This window comes from Dipodomys spectabilis, unplaced genomic scaffold (genome assembly GCF_019054845.1).
Source record: "Dipodomys spectabilis isolate Male_0828 unplaced genomic scaffold, ASM1905484v1 ptg000210l, whole genome shotgun sequence".
Taxonomy (NCBI): Eukaryota; Metazoa; Chordata; class Mammalia; order Rodentia; family Heteromyidae; genus Dipodomys; species Dipodomys spectabilis.
In genome coordinates, this window is record NW_024870887.1 from 6,567,889 (window position 1) to 6,590,229 (window position 22,341).

The 22,341-nt window shown below is 41.7% G+C and overlaps 1 protein-coding gene across 1 annotated transcript in view; it reads right to left on the reverse strand.

Annotated features, from left to right (window-relative positions):
- Positions 1-21,483, reverse strand: part of Capn13 (calpain 13) — a 73,668-nt gene extending 52,185 nt beyond the window's left edge. Inside the window, exons 1-2 of the mRNA XM_042696739.1 lie at positions 21,333-21,483; positions 5,428-5,661 (exon numbers count right to left, since the gene is read on the reverse strand). Of these exons, the coding sequence (XP_042552673.1) occupies positions 5,428-5,661; positions 21,333-21,353 (255 nt within the window). The 5' untranslated portion in view covers positions 21,354-21,483. The remainder of the gene's footprint in view (positions 1-5,427; positions 5,662-21,332) is intronic.
- Between the last annotated feature and the right edge of the window lie 858 nt (positions 21,484-22,341).

Genomic DNA, 22,341 nt, shown 5'->3' on the forward strand with positions numbered 1-22,341 from the left:
CAAATCATAAGAATTAGGTTTAACACCTTGCCAATGCATGCAGTGGTGACCAGAGTTTTGCTTGGACAGAGAGCAAAGTCATTCCCTTTTCTATTTTCCCTAGAGAGCTTTGATATATTGCCATTGAGGTTTGTTGGCTAAATGGCAGTTGGCTGTCGGTATTTCCTGTTACCTGTTTTCTGAGGGGACATCTTCACTCTACTTCATTTTGTCCCTATCATGTATTTCTAGTGAATAATCCCATCAGGATCTGCTCTGGATACCTGAAGATTCAGGTTATTACCTGAATAGGACTTGAAATTCCCAGGGGTGGGCACGAGCTGGATCCACAGTGGGGTTTAGGGCTGAGCTCCAAGCACCCATTGGACAACTTAGTTGAGAATTCCCTGCAGAATGGGGACAAAGAGGAAAGTCCTCTCTCTCCATCTGACACATACCTACAGTTCTGTGCTGTGCGATATGGTAGTCATCAGCAGTATGTAGATAGGTAAATTTAAATCAATCAAGATTAAGCAGAATTAAAACTTCAATTCTGGGCTGGGAATGTGGCTTAGTGGTAGAGTGTTTGCCTAGAAGGCATGAAGCCCTGGGTTTGAGTCCTTAGCACCACATAAACAGAAAAAGCCAGAAGTGGCACTGTGGTTCAATTGGTGGTGTGCTAGTCTTGAACACAGAGAGGCTCAGGAACAGTGCTCAGCCTTTGAGTTCAAGCCCCAGGACCAGCAGAAAAAAAGCTTCAATTTCTCAGTGCCAGTGGCCATATTTCAAGTGTCCAATAGGCACAGATGTTGTCTGGTGTCTACAAGACTGAAGAAAGTGGCAGGAATATTTACTTTATGGCTGACAGGTCTACAAGACATGGTAGATATGCTTGCTGAAGATAATAGTATCATCTACCTCCCATGCTGGGAGAATAACTGTGTAGGAAAAATGCACCTAAAACACATAACACTTATCACATGTACACATTTAATAAATGGGATTTACTATTTTTATCCATGAAATAAAAGTTCTCTTAAAAGAGGGCCACTCTGATTTGATTCAGGGAACTATACAGATGTCCTATATATGGGTGTAATTCTCAGCATTGGCTCTTATTGAAACTGGGGGTCACAAAAGCATTTAAGGAGATCAATTGGGTCTCAGGTCTTCTCATTGCAGGGCTTTTGGGTTATTACAGAACCTGAACGGGGTGAGGAGAGGGCTTGGAAATTATTTACACAAAAACCTCTAGTGAATCTGATTGTGAAGAAGCTTCTACTTATAATCAAGATTTCAACAGGAGAATAGCTTGAATTAATTATGAGAGAGACAGAAGAGGAAGAGAAGAGAGGAGAGGAGGAAGAGAAAGAGAGATACACATACACCCAGCAAAAGGTGTTTAGTGGGAAAAAGTTTTCTGTTCCAAAGCACAGAAATCTGAGCCCAGGGCTGGGAAGGTGGCTCAGTGGTAGAGTGCATGCCTTGCATGCCAGAGGCCCTGGGTTCGATTCCTCAGCACCACATAAGCAAAAAGAAAAAAGCCAGAAGTGGTGCTGTGGCTCAAGTGGTAGAGCGCTAGCCTTGAGCTGAAGAGCTGAGGGACAGCGCCCAGGCCCAGAGTTCAGGCCCCATGACTGGACCCCCCCAAAAAAAAAAAAAGAAATCTGAGCCCAGCAATTCTGCTTCACGCTTATTGTTGAATCTACCAAATGGAGCCAACTACCCCAGATAGCATGTTTATGGTAGTTTAGCAGTTGCCTGGAGTATGAACTTTGTTACTCTCTAGAAAAGGCCAGAATGTATAGCTGGCCAAGGGAGCCTGGATGCCTCCTTAGCCACTGTATAGTTAAAGTTTACAGTGCAGATAGACATAGGATTCAGATAATAAATGTGTTTGAACACTCTTGCGATCATTCTCTTAGACCTCAAATGCTTTCTTCGGGCTCATACGTTTTCTTGTACGCCTTTGTTAAAGCTGGCTGATGGGTGGAACAGAAATTCTTGGATCCTATGGAATAGGAGAAACCCTAGGTCTCCTTGGCTCAGGCCGAAATTTTCTGAATAGAGACCCGGAAACACAACAAATCAAAGAAAGGTTGGACAAATGGGATTGCATAAAGTTGCAGAGCTTCTGCAGGGCAAATGACATAGCTAGCAAGATCAATAGAAAGCCCACGGATTGGGAGAAGATCTTTACTAGCCATACAACGGACAAGGGTCTCATATCTAAAATATACTTGGAACTCAAAAAATTAAACCCCCCAACAACAAATCCTCAAAGAAGCAACTGCCCAATAAATAAGTGGGCGAAAGACTTAAAGAGAAACTTCTCTGAAGAAGAAAGAAGGATGGCCAATAGACACATGAAGAAATGTTCAACATCCCTAGCCATAAAAGAAATGCAAATCAAAACAACATTGAGATATCACCTCACTCCAGTTAGAACGGCAAAAATCAAGAACTCTAACAACAACAGATGCTGGAGGGGATGTGGACAGAAAGGAACCTTACTTCATTGTTGGTGGGAATGTAAACTTGTTCAACCACTTTGGAAAGCAGTATGGAGGTTCCTCAAAAGACTTCACATACTGCTCCCCTATGACCCAGCAATCCCACTTTTGGGCATTTACCCAAATGTTTACAAACAAGACCACACTAAAGCTACCAGCACAACTATGTTTATTGCAGCATTATTTACCATAGCTAAGATATGGAACCAACCCAGATGCCCCTCAGTAGATGAATGGATCAAGAAAATGTGGTATATATACACAATGGAATTCTATGCCTCCATCAGAAAGAATGACATTGCCCCATTTGTTAGGAAATGGAAAAACTTGGAAAAAATTATGTTAAGTGAAGTAAGCCAGGCCCAAAGAAACATAGGTCCCATGGTTTCCCTTATTTGCAATATCTAGTATAGGTATGAGTCAAGCGGAAAAGGTCAGATAATGTGATATCAGGAAAATGAACCCTTAGATATGTATTTTAATGTTTTTTTCTTTCATGCATGTGTTTCTAACACATTTATAAGATTATCTCTTTCTTGCTTTGTATGTCCCTCCCCCACAGTATAACCTCTGCTTTCACTATATTTGATGTCAGTATAACTTGTGGAGGAGATGGGGAAAAACCAGTTGTTTAAGGATACAGGTGGACCTGTTGTAACAATGAGAAGTACAAGTTGTCATGTCCAAAACGAGCTTTACAACGTAGGTGCGGGGGGGGGGGGGGGGGAGGAGAAGGATTAGGATTGCGGGGAGAGGGGAGGCTGGGAAGGGATGTGAAGGGTAAACAAAGGAGGAGGCTGCAATGCTTGGTAAGAAATGTACGCATTATCCTGCCCATGTAATTGTAACCCCTCTGTACAGTATGTTCACAAATAAAATTAAATTAAATTTAAAAAAAAGAAAGAAATTCTTGGATCCTAAAAGCCCAAGAATTTGGGGGCTTTTTTTGTCCCCTTTGCCATCACCCCTAATTAATTACAGAAAAAATAGCTAGTGTTTGGTAGGTACTCACAATGTGCTAGACACAGTTCTAAGTATAGCACTCATATTTACTTCTTAAAATAACCACATGGAGTACTACAGATATTACATTTATTCTCAGTATTTTTCACATAAAAGTGGAAATAAAGGCAGAATGTAGACAAAGAGTGATCTACTCTAGAGAAACTGATTCCTGGTAGAAAAGTCTATTGGTACATAACATATTATTGGCAAGGCAGACCCCAGAGTAAGACACAATTATAAAGAACACAAAGGATACAAAATAAGAGAAGACACATGGAAAGCTCTAGAAAGTAACATATAAATGTAAGTATTGCCAATGTGAAAAGGAACACATAGATTAGAAAAAAGGCTGGAATGTAAAATAACCTCTGATAGGTAAGTTGGAGGATGAGGAGAGTGTGGGAAGAAGAATATGGCCTCGAGGTATTCTAAGTTGATTCCTGGAATGACTTTGTATGAATTATTTCACTCCGTTTGTCTCTATTTCTCCTTGCTCTCAAAAGACATCACCAGTTAAGATGTTCCTGGAATTAGTTACCAAAATACTCTCAACCTTTTCTAAATAGAAATGGTATAAATTCCTCAATATTATATAGTCTCACATCATTGCTCAGCACCTTGGGGGAAAAAAACCTGACCACTTTCTAAAAGAATCTCCGCTTTTGAAAATAACAAAGGGTAGAAAAGAACCCTTCAGAATTCCTTTGAATGGAATTCTCTGCTTCAGCTAAAGGCCAGAAACAGTGATAGTTCATAACTTCCTGCAAATGGCTGAAGTGGGATGCAAAAGACTGTAGTAGCACCCCAGCTTTCTCTAAGCAGCATTCTAAGCTTCACCAACCCTTTCATTCATCAGAGATACAAATCCTTCTTGACTAAGGCTATAAATTGATATCTTGAGTTCTGCCTTCCTACAGATGGAACTGGGTTGGCCATCCACAGACTAGACAGGACTGTTGGGGTCTCTGAACTTCTTACTAGGCATTATCAGAAAGCAGCCTTTCTATGTAACCTGACCTGACTACTGCTGATGGCCCCACCACTCACTCACTAGACTTCATACTGTTTTCCTACTGGCACCTTTTAGAAGAAGGAAGAAGAGGTCTGGGCTTCAAGATCCTCAAAGAAGTTCCTTATCTAGCTCCTTAAGAGTCCGGAGGAGACTGAAAAGCTGGAGTCGGATAAGAAATTTTCCATGGAGCTTCTGGCTCTAAAACTGAGATATTTCTAGAAGTTAGACCAACAAGTCTAATTTTATTGCAAATGGAGTTGGAGGCCATCTTCTGATCTGGGAGTGAAGAGGTATGGGGAGGAGGGTTGGAGTGGTTTGGTACCTGCCCTGCAGAATCTTCCTAATTTTACAGTAGACATCTGAAATTACTTTATGGGTGATCACGTTTTCTTTACAAGACGGAATATAAAAGAGGGAGGACTAGGCAATTATTTAAATTCCTCCTGTATTATGAGTGAGTGGCATGATATATTCCCTTTGAGTAAATTCTAATAGGGAAGTAGAAAAGAACATAAAGACTCTGATCCTTGAAGAGAATAAAGGGTGGCAGGCTGATAGATGGGCTCAATTACAGAGGTGGAGGGAATCTAAAGACCAGCTACTGCAATCTCTGCACCCATGGCTTCCCATTTTTCCAGGGATAGAATTGAGAAGCTTTAGTCATGTGTTTGGTGTTTCCGCTGGGTTAGAACCAAGGGCCCTGGTTCTGGTTTCTGACATAGTCTAGTCTTTCTATCCTTCTGGGTACACATAGCACTGTGGCAAAGGGATAAGATGAATTTCATGAATTTCCATTTTGGTTTGGGGCATCTCTTGAGTCCGGTCTCAGACATATCTGCCTTTCTTTGGAAGGTACCAATGCCTGCAGAAGGCACCAGCATTGATTTGTGTTGGAGGGGAGGGAGCCTGTTTACTCACCATGGGTCGCTTCCACTGCAGGTTGGAAATGTTTTTTCCCTGGAGCAGCTTCTGGCCTATGGATGAAGCCTCAGCAGGGAATGTCTCATCCACAAATGGCAGGCCTCTGCTTAAGCAATGATCCCTCAAGGAGGTAAAGTCCTGATCCTTGAATCTGACCACAGAAGCCTCTGTTGGTGGCTCTGGGGTATTTGCCATGTCTTTCCTTAGAAAGAGGCCTGGAGTCTTTTCTTTCTGGTGAGAGATAAAAGAAAATATTTATTTTTTTTAAAGGGGTGAGCAGTCAGGTCTTTGTGTCAGTAGATATGAGCCCTGCTATGGTACTGGAATGTCCCCACCTTTATAAGTGTGTGCTGGGGGAGGGAGGGTGTGGGAACTGAGATGTGATTTATGCTGTTCCTGACACAGCCAGTGGGTGGGCAAGCTGGATCTACATCTTGGCATCCTTACTTCCAGTTCAGTGTTTGGTCCACTGTATCAAGCAACTTCTCAGTGGCTTCTCCTGTGCACGAGAGACTACAGGGGCATCTGTCCATTTAATGACCATGTATTGAGCACCAGCTTGGTATCAGGCCATTCTTCTGAATGCCAGCAATTCAAAGACAAATACAACATGATCTTTATCCCCTAGAGGCTCATTATCAAGTGGGAAGAACAGATCAGACATTTCAACAACCAGCTATCATTCAAGAGAAAGGTTCAATTAAAAATGTGTACAAATTCCTATGGGTATAAAGAGGAGGATCTCTGAGCTGTGTGGAGCGACTACACGATTCCCTCGACTCTCCCACAGGCAGTGATGTTTGAATTAGGCCTTGAAGGACAGGAGGAGAAATAATGTGTAGCTTTTAAAAATAAAAATAGAGAAGTATCTGTAGCTCTGTCATATTGCAAACATCAGGAGGCCCAGGGTTTGGGTTGGCAAGGTAATGAACAGGGAGCTATTGGAGGGTAGGTGGGGTTGGATTTGGAGATGGTGCTGGGAGAGAAGGCTGAGAAGCAGGTTGGAAAGCTGGATTAACATGATTTTTTTCAGTGTTTTACTCTGTTCATGCTGAAGGGTTATGGGGTGGAGCCAATCAGGATGATTCTTCTTAGAGCAAGTTAGGGGCAAAATGGAGGTAGGGATATAGACAGTGGAGAAGCAGGGAGCAACTAGGAGACTACTGCGTCTGTCCACAAGACAGACAGGGGCAAGGAGTCTCTGGTGAAGTTGGCAGAGAGGAGACGGATCCCAGAGTCTCTATTATAGGTAGGACCAATAGCATTCAATAATGAATAGAACCGGAGGGCTTGGGGAGGATGCAAAAGTGAAAGCAAAAGCACACTGGGCATGGGTGGCCCGTGCCTGTAATCCTAGCTTCTCTCTGGAGACTGAGATCTGAGGATCACGGTTCAAAGCCAGTCCAGACAGGAAAGTCTATGAGACTCTTATTGCCTTAACCAAAAAAAAAAGAAACTGGAAGTAGAGATGGGGCTCAAGTATTAGAGGACCAGCTTGGAGTGTAAAAGCCAAACAAGAATGTGAAGCCTTGAGTTCAAGGTCCAGTACTGGCTCAAAAACAAAAAACACAGTTATTTGGATAGCACAAACTCATAGTGTGGTGAACAGTAACATGGGTTTGAAGTTTACTTTCTACCATATACCTATCTATCCTACAGCATTGGTCTAGAATTCAAGCTTATGAACCCATTCTCTATCTGAATGGATGGGTCATCCCAACCTCATGGGGTCTGTTCAAATACTAAATGAAGTTTGACCCAAGACACCAAGCAAAATGGCTGGGGTATGACAGACATTTGTTAAGTGTTAATGTCTAATTTCCCTACAGAGACATCGAGGAAAGCTAGGACTTCTAGTTCAGGTAGTAGTTGAGATGTAATTGATGTCATTTACCAAAACCCATCTGTGAGGCTGGCTTACATCTGAATCCTGTACTCACTTAATAAACTATGGGACTTAGAAAGCTCTCTTGGGCTCTAAAGTAAAGCATTTTTTAAAACTTGCTGGTACCATGGCTTGGGTACTGTCCCTTAGCTTTTTCATTCAAGGTTAGTGTTTATTACATACAGTGTTTTCCTGATTAGAGTTAAGAGTTTTACAGACGTTCCTGCCCAGGCTGACTTTGAACCATGATCCTCATATCATAGCCTCCTTAATAGCTAGAAGTATATGTGTAAGCCACTAATTCTTGGCTAATGTAGGGTCTTTGAAGCTTTGTTGGCTAAAGTCTACTTAACACATGCATGTCCTCCAATTACTACTTTATAATGAAAAATGAATCAGATGCTAAAGAAGGAGAAAACAAAATAGATAACTTTTAAGGAATGAATATGAGCTAGCAATCAAGATTTTGAATCCCAGAAAAACATATGCAAACTTAAAATAACTTAGCAATTATCTTGCAGTTAGTCTGTAATGGTATGTGGCAAATTATTTGGATAGCACAAACTCATAGGCAGAATATCACCAATTAAATATCATTATGAAGCTTATTGGGAGAAAAATTGTACTTGTGATTGTCTTACGAAGCAGATACGAATGAGTTACATTTGAACTATCAAAGTATACAAAACTTGCAGAGTTATGTATCAAAACATAGTTGAATATAATCATTTTGATGTGGTTTAACCTAAGATTTAAAAGTGGTTAAACACAGGCAGTTTCATTTGCTTTTTTGCCTAATAATGATACGTGTATTTCTTTAATCAAATTCTCAAAGACAACAGGCCAAAATATTCAATATGCCTTAGACTCACAACGGGGTTACTTGGAGAGCATACGACAAATTAAATAAGCAGTGGTACAGCAGAAATAACAGCAAGCTGTCATTCAAGAACAAGAAAACAGTGATAGAAATTGCCTGTCAATTCCACACAAAGGCAGTGACACCTGGTAATGAAGAGTTGGGAAATTGTGGGTTTGCCAACAGCAGTGCGTGCTTAGAAACAGGACCAACCTAGGATTGCTCCGCCTCCTGACTCTCTATCAAATATCCACTAGGAATGTGTGGTAAACTCTAGCAATAAGCTAATTGCAGTTTATGAAAACCAAACACAATCACGGGACTGCTTATAGGGAGCTCTTAATTGCATATAAAACTGAAAGTCAAAAGAATCATGCTTCAGATCTCCCTCCGAATTGTGAAGAGGTTTCACATGTGGGGTTCAGCAAGTTCCCCAGCACATTTGGAGGGTCCTTACTGCCTGTGGCTGGGAAATGGGCACACCAGTCTTTAGGAAGTCGTGTTCTAAGATACGCTATCCTCATTTGTAGCTCAGACATGATAATATTACCTACATCAACTTGGTTGTTGGGAGACTTGGGAAGAAACCATGCTTGTAGAATACTTCGTGGTCACTATGTAATGTTAACATGTTGACCATGATCATTTTGAGAACAGAAAGAGGCCCTGCATCCTCTAAGATAAGGACTCACTCTCTAGGAGAAGCGAGGCTCCCAGGGAAGAACAAGACAAGGGGAACACCAGGCAAGTACTTTGCTGGAGGAGATGGGGATGTGTGGCTCTGGGGGACAATCTTGATGGAGAATAGAGAAGGCAGGCAGGGAAGTAGTCTTCCTCAGCCTACACACACACACACACACACACACACACACACACACACACACACACACACACACACACACACACACACGCACACACACACACACCCCTAGTAGTTTTCTGAATTGTTTGCCTGTACCCCTGAAAAACAACAACAACAATTTTCCCCACTTGTCATTTTGGAGAGGCTTTTTGGTCTCTTTCCTCTCTTCTCTCCCCTGCTCATCTCAATTTGTAGTATATACAAAGGCAAGAGAAGACTCAGATGCTTTCACTGAAGAAAGAAAAACAGTGAGGGATGAAAGGCCTTCCTGCTGCTCAGGTCAGTCTGCTAATTTGTCTTGCTCCAGGTAATCTCTTTGGGATAGCAGGAAAAATGACACAGGAAGAACGAGAAAAGTGGCTGGTAAAGTAAACATGAAGTTCTTCTTGTGGGAAGTAGATCATGCGACAGAAGCTAACAGGAGGAGTAGCTGGGGGCTATGAAATGCAGGGATCCAGGCATTGCCTGATTGCTGAGGGGAAAAACATAGTCAGCTCATGCTGTATAACAAAATAATCCAGAATGGGATGCTAAACCACAGAATTTCTTCTCAGGTTTCTCTTTGGAGGCTGAAAGTCTGAGTCCCCACATTGTGTATGATCTCCTCTTCCTCTTCTTCTAAGGCTATTCCTATCAGATTAGGCCACACTTTCATGAACAGACACCATCATATCGGAGGTAAAAGCTTCATGTAAATTTGGCAAGCAAACAGTTGAGCCCGTAGTAGTAGCAAACCTCAGGCTGACTCAATCCTAGCTGTGTGATCCAGAGCATTGAAGACTATTAATGAGAATCCCAGGTACAGGTAGGGAAAATAGTAGAACTACACATAACAGTGCTGAAGATACAAGCCCTATTTGAATGAATGGACAGAGGACAAGGCTCCTTGGTAGAAATGTCTTACTGGTACATGCCATCTCAGGAATCATATGATTTCCTTTATTTAAAACCCTAGATGTACAATGACATAAAGAAAAATCATAAAGTGGTTGCGGAGAAGTAGAGGAATGGATTAAACGGGGTTATGAAGAAACCTTTATGGATGACACATTTATTATTTTAAGTGGGGTGATGATTTCACATCTGTATATACATGCTAAACCTGTTAGAGTTGACAAATCGAACATGTAACATTGTATGTTTACCACACTTGAACAAGATTGTTGCACAGAGCTTTTATAGTGTTCAGCAACTTGCTTTTTCTTAAAAGGTAGTTATATTTAGCTACTCAAGAGGCTGAAATCTGAGAATTACAGTTCAAAGCCAGCCTGGGCAAAAAAACTGTGTGACTCTTATTTATAATTAACCAGCAAAAAGCTGTAAGTGGAGGTGTGACTCAAGTGGTAGAGTGCTAGCTTTGAACAAAAAAATGGTAAGGGATAGGTCTATGCCCAGAGTTCAGCCCTAGTACTGTACTGGTTTGTATATGCACATACACACATATACCCACACATACACACACAGAGGCAGTTGTATTTCATTACTTTTCATTGCAGTATAACGTACTACAATTCTACAATTTATTTAGGTACTTCTCCATGGATATTTGATTTTCTTCTCCTCTTTGTTTTGTTTTGTTTTTTGGCTATGGGATTTGTTGGTTTGTTTTTGTTTCTTTCTTTTTTTTGATAGTTCTGGGGCTTGAATTCGGGGCCTGGGCACTGTCCTTGAGTTTTTGTGCTCAAGGCTAAGCTCTGCCACTTTGAACCACACCTTCATTTCTGGCTTTTTGGTAGTTGACTGGCGATAAGAGTTTCATTGATTTTCTTGTCCAGGCTGGCTTTGAGCCTTGATCCCCAGACCTCAGCCTCCTGAGTAGCTAGGATTACAGGCATGAGCCACTGGTGCCCAGATCCTCTTTGTTTTAATGAGTAGTTATGCTAGCTATGAATGTTTTTTGGGCAAAACTCCTGATAAATATATGTACGTTTCTCTAGCAGTGTGAGATTTCTGGTGTAGCATATGATATTCTCTACATCACTAAGTTTACCTCACTATTTTTCTAGGTCACACCAAATTAAAATCTCCTCTGTATTATGTGTGTGCATATATATATATATATATATATATATATACATATATATATATATACATACACACAATCATATATACATACATACACATATACATATAAATTCCTATACATTCTCAGGGGCTTATTTTTCTTTGTGTGCCAGTACTAGGGTTTTAACTCAAGGCCTACATGCTGTCTCTTAGTTTTCTCACCTAGCTTTTCACCTACCACTTGAGCCACAGCTCTGCTTTTGCCTTTTGCTGGTTAATTAGAGATAAAAGCCTCAGGGATTTTTCTTCTCTTTAAACTGTGATCCTCAGATCTCAGCCTTTTGAGTAGCTAGGATACAGGCATGAGGTATCAGCACCTGGCTACCAGCATGCTTTTTATTTGTGTGCTGAATGGGAGGAAATGGTAACTCCTGAGGTCTTAATTTGTTTCCCTGATTACTGGTAAGATTGAGCATCTCTCAATGAGTTTCTTCTCCATTCAGCTCCCCCTCTTGAGAAATAAATATTCATATCTTATGCCTATTTGTTCATTGGATTGTCTTCTTTTTATTGATTTGTAGGAATTCTTTACTTACTCTGGATATTTGTCTTTTGTTTGGTGTATGTATTATAAATATCTTCTGGTTTATGGCTTAGTTTCTTAACCTTTTACAGTGTCATTTGAAAGAGCATAGATATACTTCACTTTACTCGCATATAGAAGCATTATAATTATTTGCTTATTAGTTTAATATTTAGGAATTGAACTGAATGTCTATTGTTGTGGGGATTTAATGTAAGATATTTTGTGAGAGATTCTCAAAAAGGAAAAGGTTTTAGTTGGGCACTGGTTGCTCATGACTGTAATCTTAGCTACTCAGGAAACTGAGATCTGAGGATTGTGGTTCAAAGCCAGTAGGCAGTAGAGTCCATGAGATTCTTATCTACAATTAACCATTAAAGTTCAGAAGTAGAAGTGTGTGAGTGAGAAAACTAAGGGACAGTGCCCTGAGTTCATCCCAGTACTGGCCTAAAAAAAAAAACCTAAAAAAATATGAATATTCATAGAAAATCACAGACTGATGCAATAGAATATGATATTCATAGAAATATCAGAATTGCAAGAGACATTTTAAATAGTAATGTTAGAAGAAGATATATATAGAGAGAGATTGATGAATAATTTCTTGTGTGTGTATATATATGAATAATAGTTGTAAAAGCATTTGATAAAATCTCTATTTATTCTTACACATAGGAAGGTAAAGCAGACTAGACTGGGCAGGCTGTACATCATGTTTTCTGGCTCCACAGCATAGAGTATAGCATAGTAAATAGAATTCTCAGAGTGACCCAGCCCAGAGATTACAGATGAGTGACTCTGGGTTATCTTAGTATCAGTGTACTGTAATAGTTCCAGAACTCTGTCTCTTGCCCTGTCCTGTTCAACATTTTCATGTTGGTTTTGGAAGAAAGCATTGCATGAAAAGGAAAACCTCTTTAAACTCTTTGGTCATGTTTAATAATAGAAATAAAGGAAGAACCATTAACCAAGCAGATGGCAGAATCAAAGCTCCAAATGACCTCCAAACCAAGAAGATGAAAGTTAGATGCGGCAACTACAAAGCTGTCATTACATTGGCAGGTTAACTGTGCAAGAACAGAGAGTGGACTCTGTCTCAGCTAGATTTCATTTCAAAAATATTTTGTATGCCTTACTTCCTGTTTTTAATGAGACAAAACTACGAAAGATTTGACAGAGTTTGAAAAGCTTCAAGAGCATTGCTATAGATGATATGCCTTAGATCCTATGTATACTGCTGTGTGTGTATGTGTGTGTGTGTGTGTGTTTGTCTCTCTGTCTAGGCTTGAACTCAGGGCCTGGGCACTGCCCTTATTTTTTCAATTAAGGCCAGTGCTCTACCACTTATGCCATTGCTCTGCTTATGGTGTGTTTTTTTTGCTGATTAATTGGAAATAAGAGTTTCATTGTCTTTCCTGTGTGGGCTGGCTTTGAACTGCAATCTTCTCCCTTTCAATATTCAGATTCTCTCCTATAGTTAGTACTACAGGTGTGAGCCACCAGTATCCAGCATATAGCTACTCTTGAATCACATGAACTTAAGTGTTGGCTTCTAGTGGTTCCATTTCAAGAGATTACAGATGAGTGACTCTGGGTTATCTTGGAATCAGTGTACTGTAATAGTTCCAGAGCTATTGGAGCTCCATTGATGCCCTTCCTTGCATCCAAGGAAAAGTGGGTAGTATAATCACAACTTACTAGGAAGGTAAGAACTCTGCTCATAGGTAGGTCTCCTGGCATGCAGAAGAACCCATCTGGAACAGGTAATGATTTTATCTAGTTGGTACAAACCTTCCATAAAGCTGGACACAATCCAGCCAAGCATATAAGCAACCTAGAAATAACTTCCCAGCGAGAAGAATTGAGCTCTAGAGATGTTTATGAGATAAAGGCAAACAGAGGCTCCTCCAGACTCATTTCCAGCCCCTGCTACCCTGCTCCCTGGCACTGCAGAATAATCCTGCTCATAGAATCAGAGCTTTGACCACAGTGAGTTTCCCCATGTCTCACCCTCCTTGGCTACCACACTGATCTCCCAAGGTTAGTTTCTGGTTTGGAACTTGCTCTTTAAGAAAATAGGACAAAGAACAGAAGAGGCAGTACAAACTGATGGGAATATGCAGGGGAATCTGGTGGGAATTCTTGATTTGAATCCCAGCCCTTCCTTGCTGACTGAATGACCTTGGGCAGTATTCTTGATATCTCTGAGCTTCCTTCTCTTACATATAAAATGGTTGATAGTAGAGATAGTTAAACTACCCCCCCACCCCCGACACAATATGTGTTTTACATGAGAAGGTTCTTTACAGAGTGCTTGGTGTGGCATAAGAGCCTCATGATCACCACCCTATCATACACTAGCCCACAGCCCTGCTCTGAACATAAGCCTTGTAACTAGGGCCTTTATACCAGGGGTATGTATTTCACGCACCCTTGCCACTCTGGGTTTCTAACATCAGGTTTCTCCAGGTCCTAGTGTTTTATTCTTGTCATGTATGGGCCTCCTCCACTCCCTCCACTTGGTGAAAATTGTGCTTCTTCTCCAAGGGCTCTGAACTATGCTGAACACCGCCTAATCTCTCAGCTCTTAAAACAGAACCAAAGTCCCACAACTTCAACCCCACCCCAGGAGCATTTTCCCTGCCTGCCCAGTATTGCTATGATGGGGGGGGGGGTGACCCTCTCAACCAACATCTACAATGGGAAGGATCTGAAAACAAAAAAAGCAGACATAATCTCCATAGGCCAGAGGGCGGAACTAGTTCATAGGTAGTTTGATAGGAAGTTAGATTTAAGTAGAGAGCTTTGAATTAGGACGTTCTACCAGGAGGAAAATGTTCCATAGCCATGCCATGCAGTACACATAGCTACTAATGTCATATGGCTATCGAGCTGTTGAAATATGGCTAGGATAACTAAGGGACTGGATTGTAATTTTATTCCTTTTCTTCCTTCATTGACATTAAAATGTAAACATCTACATGCAACTAGTGGCTGCCCTACTGGCAGAGGTGAAGAAAAGAGCTTACTAAGAACATGATTTACTAGGGAACAGGGAAGGACACAAGACTGACTGCTTCAGTAGAACTGGCCAGATAGCAGTGCAGAAGAATCTGTTTTCTGGCACTTCCCTTTCAACTTTGACCTCCTGGGTTCTCTCTATACAACCGGTTTCTTCAGTATCCAATTTTCACATCATCAAAATACTCAGTCCTCTTCTGCCAAGACTCAGCCTAGCAATTCCCCCAAGCCTCCCAGTTGGCAGGAGTAGGGGGTTAGCCTCGTGTCTCTGGCGGTGTGGTTAATATATCCCAAATAAGGGTAACTTTGTTTGCATTTTGTTTTCAATCAGCTAAGAAACAGGAAGCAGCACTGGATTGTTGTCTTCCCAGGAGTGATGCACAGGGTCCTCTCCTGGCTGGTGTTTTTCAGAACAATGGAAATAAATCTGATATAATGTAGCAGAACACGACAAGGGACGGCTTTCCCCTTAACAAATACTCATTTGAAATGGTGCCCAAACCCTGTACGAGGAGCGATCTATTTCCCACAACAGTGTTCCAGCAAAACCCATTACTAATTCCACAACTCAAATTAAAACTAACAGAGCTTGAAGGCTGGGGCTGACACTCTCTCTGCTGACAAGGAACAAGGAAGGGTGGGGGAAGGGACCCGCGCACTCTCGTGTGTATGTGTTTAATTACACTGTTTAACACAGGGAGAATAATTTAGCCGCCCGAGTGGAGAAAATAAGGCACTTAACTGCTCTCTAGTGGAAAAAAACCTGGTGCAAACCACTTTCCGCTATATGGCACCTTGGCATGCCTCAGGGCTTTAGAAAGAGAGAATGGAAAAGAGGGGAAGGAGAGAGAGAGGAGCGGGGAGCCAGACAAAGCAAAGGAAAGGGAGAGCTAGATACAGAAAGGGGGAAAAGCAAGGGAGAGAAAGGGAAGAAAAGGAGAGGGAGAAGGGAGCAGAGAGACAGAGCAAGAGACAGAGAGAGGAGGAGAGAGAAAGAGAATGTTTTGCATATGCAAATCTGCCACAAGTGCGGAACTTATGACTATTCCCAAGAACTTGTGGGAGATGGTGTGAGTATGAGAATGAACATTCATGACAGATTGTGGAGATGGAATTTAGCCCCCAGACAAACACTGTCCCTGAGCCAGTCACACACTTCAGAGTCATCTTAACACATCTCTGTGACTTCGTGACCGAAAAGACATAGGTGAGGGTGTGACCTCCAGAAAGGCAGGCCGCAGAGGAAGAGTACTCAGGGCTCACTTGAGGCTCCAGGTCAAACAGCAGTTTGGGCAACACTTACAGTAGACTGTCTCACCCCTAGCATGATGCCTGGAAATCTGGCTTGCAACCAAAGCACAGTGCTGTGCATTCTGCTTTCTGCTTGATCGGTGCCAAGGAGGGTACAGGAAAGCAAGTGTTTTTCCTCCTCTGAGATAATCTCTAATCCTCCAAAGGCTGTGAAAGTGGGAGACATGAAAGAAGTCTCTCTCATGGCTCAGATTTAGAAGCTGTGAAGCATCTCAAATCTAGAGCAGGTGCCAGAGAAATGAGTGTTCAGAATAGAACTATCTAATGCCTGCCAGTGACTGGGTGAAGCCTCAGGGATGGCTGCCAAGGAGATCAACAGCTTGGCATGACAGCACAGAGTATAGAAGCTTCCTTCCATGGTTCCATAGACAGGGCAACCACTTCCCTCTCCTTCTCTTACTGCTCTTCCATGAGTTCCCAACCTCACATCCTCAGAGAGCTCAGAGATCTCAGCTATTGGAGGTCCTGGAAAAGGGGCAGATAACAATGACAATTGCCAGGCAAAGAGGATCTGTGTAGCTCCACTGAAGCTAATAACCTTGGGCATATGGCTACCTCTTCTAGCCTGTTTCTCCATTTGGAACATTAAGAAGGTTGGACTTCGTCTTCTAATAGGCTTATATTTAGCTATAATGTTCTGTGTTACTGATACTGAGAATATAGGATTTTTTTTAAAAAAAGAATATGGCCTTTTAAGAACCCTAAATAGTATCATTGGACAGATGATAAAATAGGAATGTTTTATTCCTCATTCCTTTCCATAAATTTTGAGCTTGTGGACCAACACATCCAACAAGGAAACTTTTCTTTTCATGAAAAGATCCTTCTCTCCACCCTCCAGAAATATTTCATAGGAGTCATACAATTTAGAGAGACCTAGAAAATGCTTGAGTAGACTGTTAACTATAAGCTACAAAGTAGAGTGAGTTTTCTGTGTTTTATAGCTATACACACCTTCAAAACAATGTATGCTTGCTATTTTCCTAGATTTTTCCCCCAATTCATGATGTCTGAGTCAAGCAGTAAAGGTCAGATAAGTTGATGTTAGGGAAATGAACCATAAGGTGTTTTTCATTTATTCAATTCAAATCTTCTCTTAAACAAGTGGGGGAGACTTGGAAAGTTGGGACAAACCACTTAGCAAATGAAAACATTGGATTTTGTTGTTGATATTGGTCATGGGACCTGGGCACTGTCCCTAAGTTTTTTCTCAAGCCTAGCACTCTGCCTCTTAGAGCCACAGCTCCACTTCCATGCTTTTGGTGGTTAATTGGAGATAAAAGACTCACTTTGCTGCCTGAGCTGGCTTCAAACCGCGATCCTCAGATCTCTGCAAAATGTTGGGTCTTAATATCTTAGGCCCACAACTTCTATCTCAGGTCCTTGAAAGCTCATCTAGGCTAGAGTGGGGTCATTAGTGCATCTCCTGAAGGTAGAAGTGGTCCGTTCTGATGGAGATGACATCTCTCAGCACCTCTAGTCTGCAGGTGCAAAAAGACATGGTTCTCTGAATGGAGAGGGAGGTCAGGACTAGATCTGGAAGGTGCTGTGAAGCACTTGACCCAGCACGCTTAGAGGACTGCATGCTGCCCAAGGGACCCTAATTCCAGAGGAAAACCAAACAGTGATCCTGGCCACTCTCCATTTTAAAGGTCCTGTGGGACATCTATAGTAAAATAAGAATGTTAACCAGAGCCTCAATTCTCTCCCAGATAAATCCTTGGAGCAGCTCATTACCTAAGACACAGTACAACCCTCCTTCAATATCCATGGGGGATCCATTCTAAGACCTTTGTGGAGATCAATATCTGGGGATGCTCAATTCTTTGGAATGGTGTCATGCTTACACATATCCTCCTTCAATACTTTAATTCATCTCTAGATTACTTATAATATTTAACAGCACCTACATTCAATGGCAAACAATAGTTACACAGTATCATTTATGGAATAATGGCATGAAAAAGTATGTTCATGCTCCAAAATTATTTTCCTAAATATTGATCTGCAATTGGTTGAATATGCAGATGTCCAGCCAACAGATATGGAGGATCAACTCTATATTAGAATATGCATGACATATATATATACATATATACAATCAATATAGATATATACATATGTATATTTTATATGTAAATGTACATATATAATATTATATATGCATATTATATGTGTATGTTACAAATATGCATATACGTTCATAGCAAATACACCAATTAAATCTATCAATGGGATATATATTATATCACATATTACAGCTCTTTTAGCTCATATACAACTCTAAGAGAGAGAGGGCAGTAGGGAAACCTTTACTTCCTACCTTTGTAACATCTCTTTGAAATGTTAGTCCTGTTTATTAGGTCCAATTAATAAACAGACTTAAATGAAGACAAAGAGATTATCTCAGAGGCAAGTCAGGAGATGGAGGAGATAGCCTACAGTCACCTTTCAGCATGAGCATCACAGGTACAGGAGGTTAGAAGCTTACAGGGGTCCCATAGTCAATCCTGTTCATTATTACGATGGGGAGACAAAACCTGGCTGTGGGTTCCTGGTAGATTGGGCTTCACAGGCTAGCAAATTCTCCAGGCACTGAACATCCTCCCAGTATACCATGGAAGTTTTTACTCAAAAAGTTTATGAAAAGCAAAAGTACATAGTAGAGACCTTTGAGATTTCAGGGATCAAGGCAGACGAGAGGCATCCAAAGTCACCACAGTGCAAAGCCAGTGTGCCCTGCGGTGTGCAGAATGGGAAGAGCTCATGTACTCAGTTGGACTGGTTTATTCCTTTGGGCCCTCTCAAAACCTTTATACGCTAATCTGAATCATGACCTTTAGAGATGGGAAGAGTGAGAGGCAACAAAATCCTGATCCCAGAACCTCTATGTTGAGGAGCTCCCTGCAATTGAGTCTAGAATTTATATTCTTTGTGCCATGCTCTAGGAAACACTGTTCAAGTGGTAGAATCTTGAGGGTGGTAGAAAAGTCAGTGTTCCCCTCTAGATTGTCTTTTGCCTGGCCTTGTACTTACTATCGGTGGCCTGCTCCAATATGTGCAGTTTTGAGAGCTGTGGGATGTACCCTAGTGGAGGAATACAAACAATATGGAGATGGGTTTGTAATGGCCTACCCGAGGTCCCTGTATGGTTTGTTCATGGAAAAGGAATTATGCCTCCACCTGGAAACATGAGTTCCTTACACAGTATCCAGAAAGCACTAATAATGACAATTTGATCTCTATTGAACATGTCTATGCTCTCAGGATCTTTCAGCCTCACTTGTGTTTGGGACTCGGTCTATTTCTCTAACTCGCCCATGGAGGTGGTTCAGCTGACCACTTTTGTATGGGATCAGATGAGTCACTGAGAATCAGGAATAGGATCTGGGTTTCTCAGTGGTTGCCAAAGAGGCCAAGTGACAGCCAGGAGTATCAGGAAGTGAGCTTCTCTGAACTGAACAGGGGAGAGAGGGGACAGGGAACAGGCACACGCACTGCTTTCCCACACTGTCTGAAGGGCCTTGCCAAAGCAGGTGTTTCTGTATACTTAGTCCAGATGGGCCATTCTAAGGCAGGTGTTTCTGTACATCTAGTTTAGAGGTGTAATGCTTTGGCCAAGTGACTAGCTATGCCTCTTTGTGAAGAAAGACCAGGTGTATGACCTCCCATCCTTTGATGATTTTCCCATTCCTCTCACTTTACTGCCCTGGGATTACAGCTCCTGAGAAGTTAGTGCAATAGCATGGATACCTGGCTTTGTTTCACTGAGAACACAAGCCAAAGTTCTATTAATAGTAATGATTAAAACATTTGAGCAGTTACCATTTACAGACAATATACAGTATTTTACAGGCTACCTCATTTCACCCTTTTCAATCTTATGAGGCTGTGACCACAGCTTAGTAAAGAGGAAACTAGGACCCAGAGCAGTTCAACAGCACACCTAAAGTCACACAGTTAACACATAGAGGAATACCAAATGCGGTCCTCAGCGCAAGAGTATGTCCTTGATGCTAGTCATCAGGTTATTCATTTGTGCATTTTTTGATGGCACTTTTTCTTCTGAAGTGTTTTTTTGTTCAAGTGAGCCACTGAATACAAACATGTAACTAGCGGCAGAACACGGTACAATAGTACTCTAGTTCTGCCATTTGTGTCTAGTAGGGGCTCCAGAGCCAGTCACTTTTTTTCTATCAACAAATTAAGACTAATGAGCTCATGCTACATGTAACTCTTGCCTATTTCACACTCGGTATGTTACTATATTCTAATCAGCCATCATGGTAGTAAGTAAGCCTTCCTATTACACACATCTCCCCACAAAGCAATGAGGTCAAGCTCTTGAGTACAAGATGGAATAATCCAAGAAGGCCAGAAGACAAATATCTCTTGGGGGTATGGGTGTGGGGGTGGTAAAGCAAAGTTCTATTTACCCCAAGAAAACAGGGTAGTCTCTAGCTCACGATCCATTGTACCTGCAGGGAGGAAGTATCTGGCTTCAGTCTAAGTTTTTTTAGCTTGGGTTCAAGCCAAGCAGCTGGAAATGTTCCCTTGGGAAAAGCATCACATCTCAAAGATTGGCCTGACTTTAGTGGCTGAGAAATGTATGTGATGGACACAGGCGTAGGACACAGGCATCTAAATCTGTTAAGTGATAGCAATCTGTCCCTGTGATTAGCCAGGATTGTTTTCTATTTTGTTCATGTAATTATTATGCTATTTTATAATAGCCTTGGATCCCCTTCCTCCCATCACAAGCTTTACATTGGCGAACACAGAAGGCCTGATTCCTGACATCAGTGTCTCCGTTATGGACAAGGATGTCCTTGAGGATATGATTTTTTTTTGTGACAATCTTTGGGTTTGAACTTGGGACCAAGTGTTATCCCTTAGCTTTTACACTTAAGGCTGGCACTCTACAACTGGAACCATAGCTCTACTTCTGGCCTTTTGGTGATTAATCGGAGATAAGAGTCTCATAGACTTTCCTGCCCAGGCTGGCTTCAAAGCATGATCTTCAGATTTCAGTCTCCTGAATAGTCAGTATTCCAGATGGGAGCCACTGTATACCAGGCTAAGATGTGTAATTTTGAAGAACCATAAAGCAAAGAGGACTTGTGACTGAGAGATCTCTAAAACAACTGGGCAAAATTTCAATAATTTTCTCTTAAAAAGTGATCTCAAGCTTTTCCTTTGCCCTTCTTAAAGTATCTCTCTCCTTGGACCACCAGCCTAGGAGATTCTTAGTTTTCATATCTACACTAATCATACCTTAGCGAGTAGGACAAAGCTCTCTGAGAAATTCATATGCTTGCTAAATTCAGAACAACCTTAGTCCAAAAACCTAGGAGACTACCACTCACTCATACCCTACCTGTGTCCTGCACAGGTGCATCGGAGGGATCCACGGTGTTGGTAATATTCCTGCAGGAAACCAAGTTGGGATGATCTCAGTCCCTCGTTCTCACAGCAGCAGCAGCAGCAGTTCTGCAGGATAGAAGGTGGCAAAGAGTTGCAAAGGAGAGTTCAGCTCTTTGTAGATACCCTGTAGCAGCTGGCACTGCAAGCATCTGCCAACTTCTTTCCCTTGGGCTCTTCCTTATATGGGCACACCAGGTGAGGCTGCTCCACCTTAGTTAATCATTGACTCCAGTGTGGGCCTTGGCAGGAGAGAGAAAGAGAAAGAGAGAGGACTTTTAACGTTGTTACCCTAACCCTATTTCTACTTGATCTTGCTCACTTCTGGATCCCCCTAGCTATGAATTTCTCAGCTGCCTTAGTTTTATTTTTCATCATTTCCCAATATTACCATTCCCTCATTTTTTCTAGTTCTCAGAATTGGTGCTTTTACAAACCTTTCTAGGAGCACAGAGGACATGCTAAGAAAAGGCACACAGAAAAACAATCTTCCTTCATGCCTCCCTCTCATCTGGGAAGCCTGGACAACATATGTCTCTGCCCCGAACAACCACAGGAGAGTGAGCCACATCACATGATCTTTCTGCTCTGGAGATAGCATCTCCTTCTTAACAAATAAGTTGTACACCCATTAACTCCTGTGGGTGGTCTCTGCATCTTCCTTGATGAATGGACCAGGGGTAAAACATCTGAGACATAAGAAACCCATGCTTCCTGGTTCCAAAACCCTGGCAATGAAGTTTGCCTGTGGTAATAAAAGATAAAGATAAACCTAATAAAACTGGGGGGGGGGGAGAATGTGAAAATCAACAGAAACTGATATGATGGGTCCATCTAAACTGTGAGAAGTAGGAAGTGAGGGGAAAAATCAAGCACCCAGAAGAGGTGGCTCACACAACCCTGGTAGACGGCACAGTGGAGATTGAGCCATTTGGTTTCAGGGTGGTTTTATTTTGTTTTGTTTA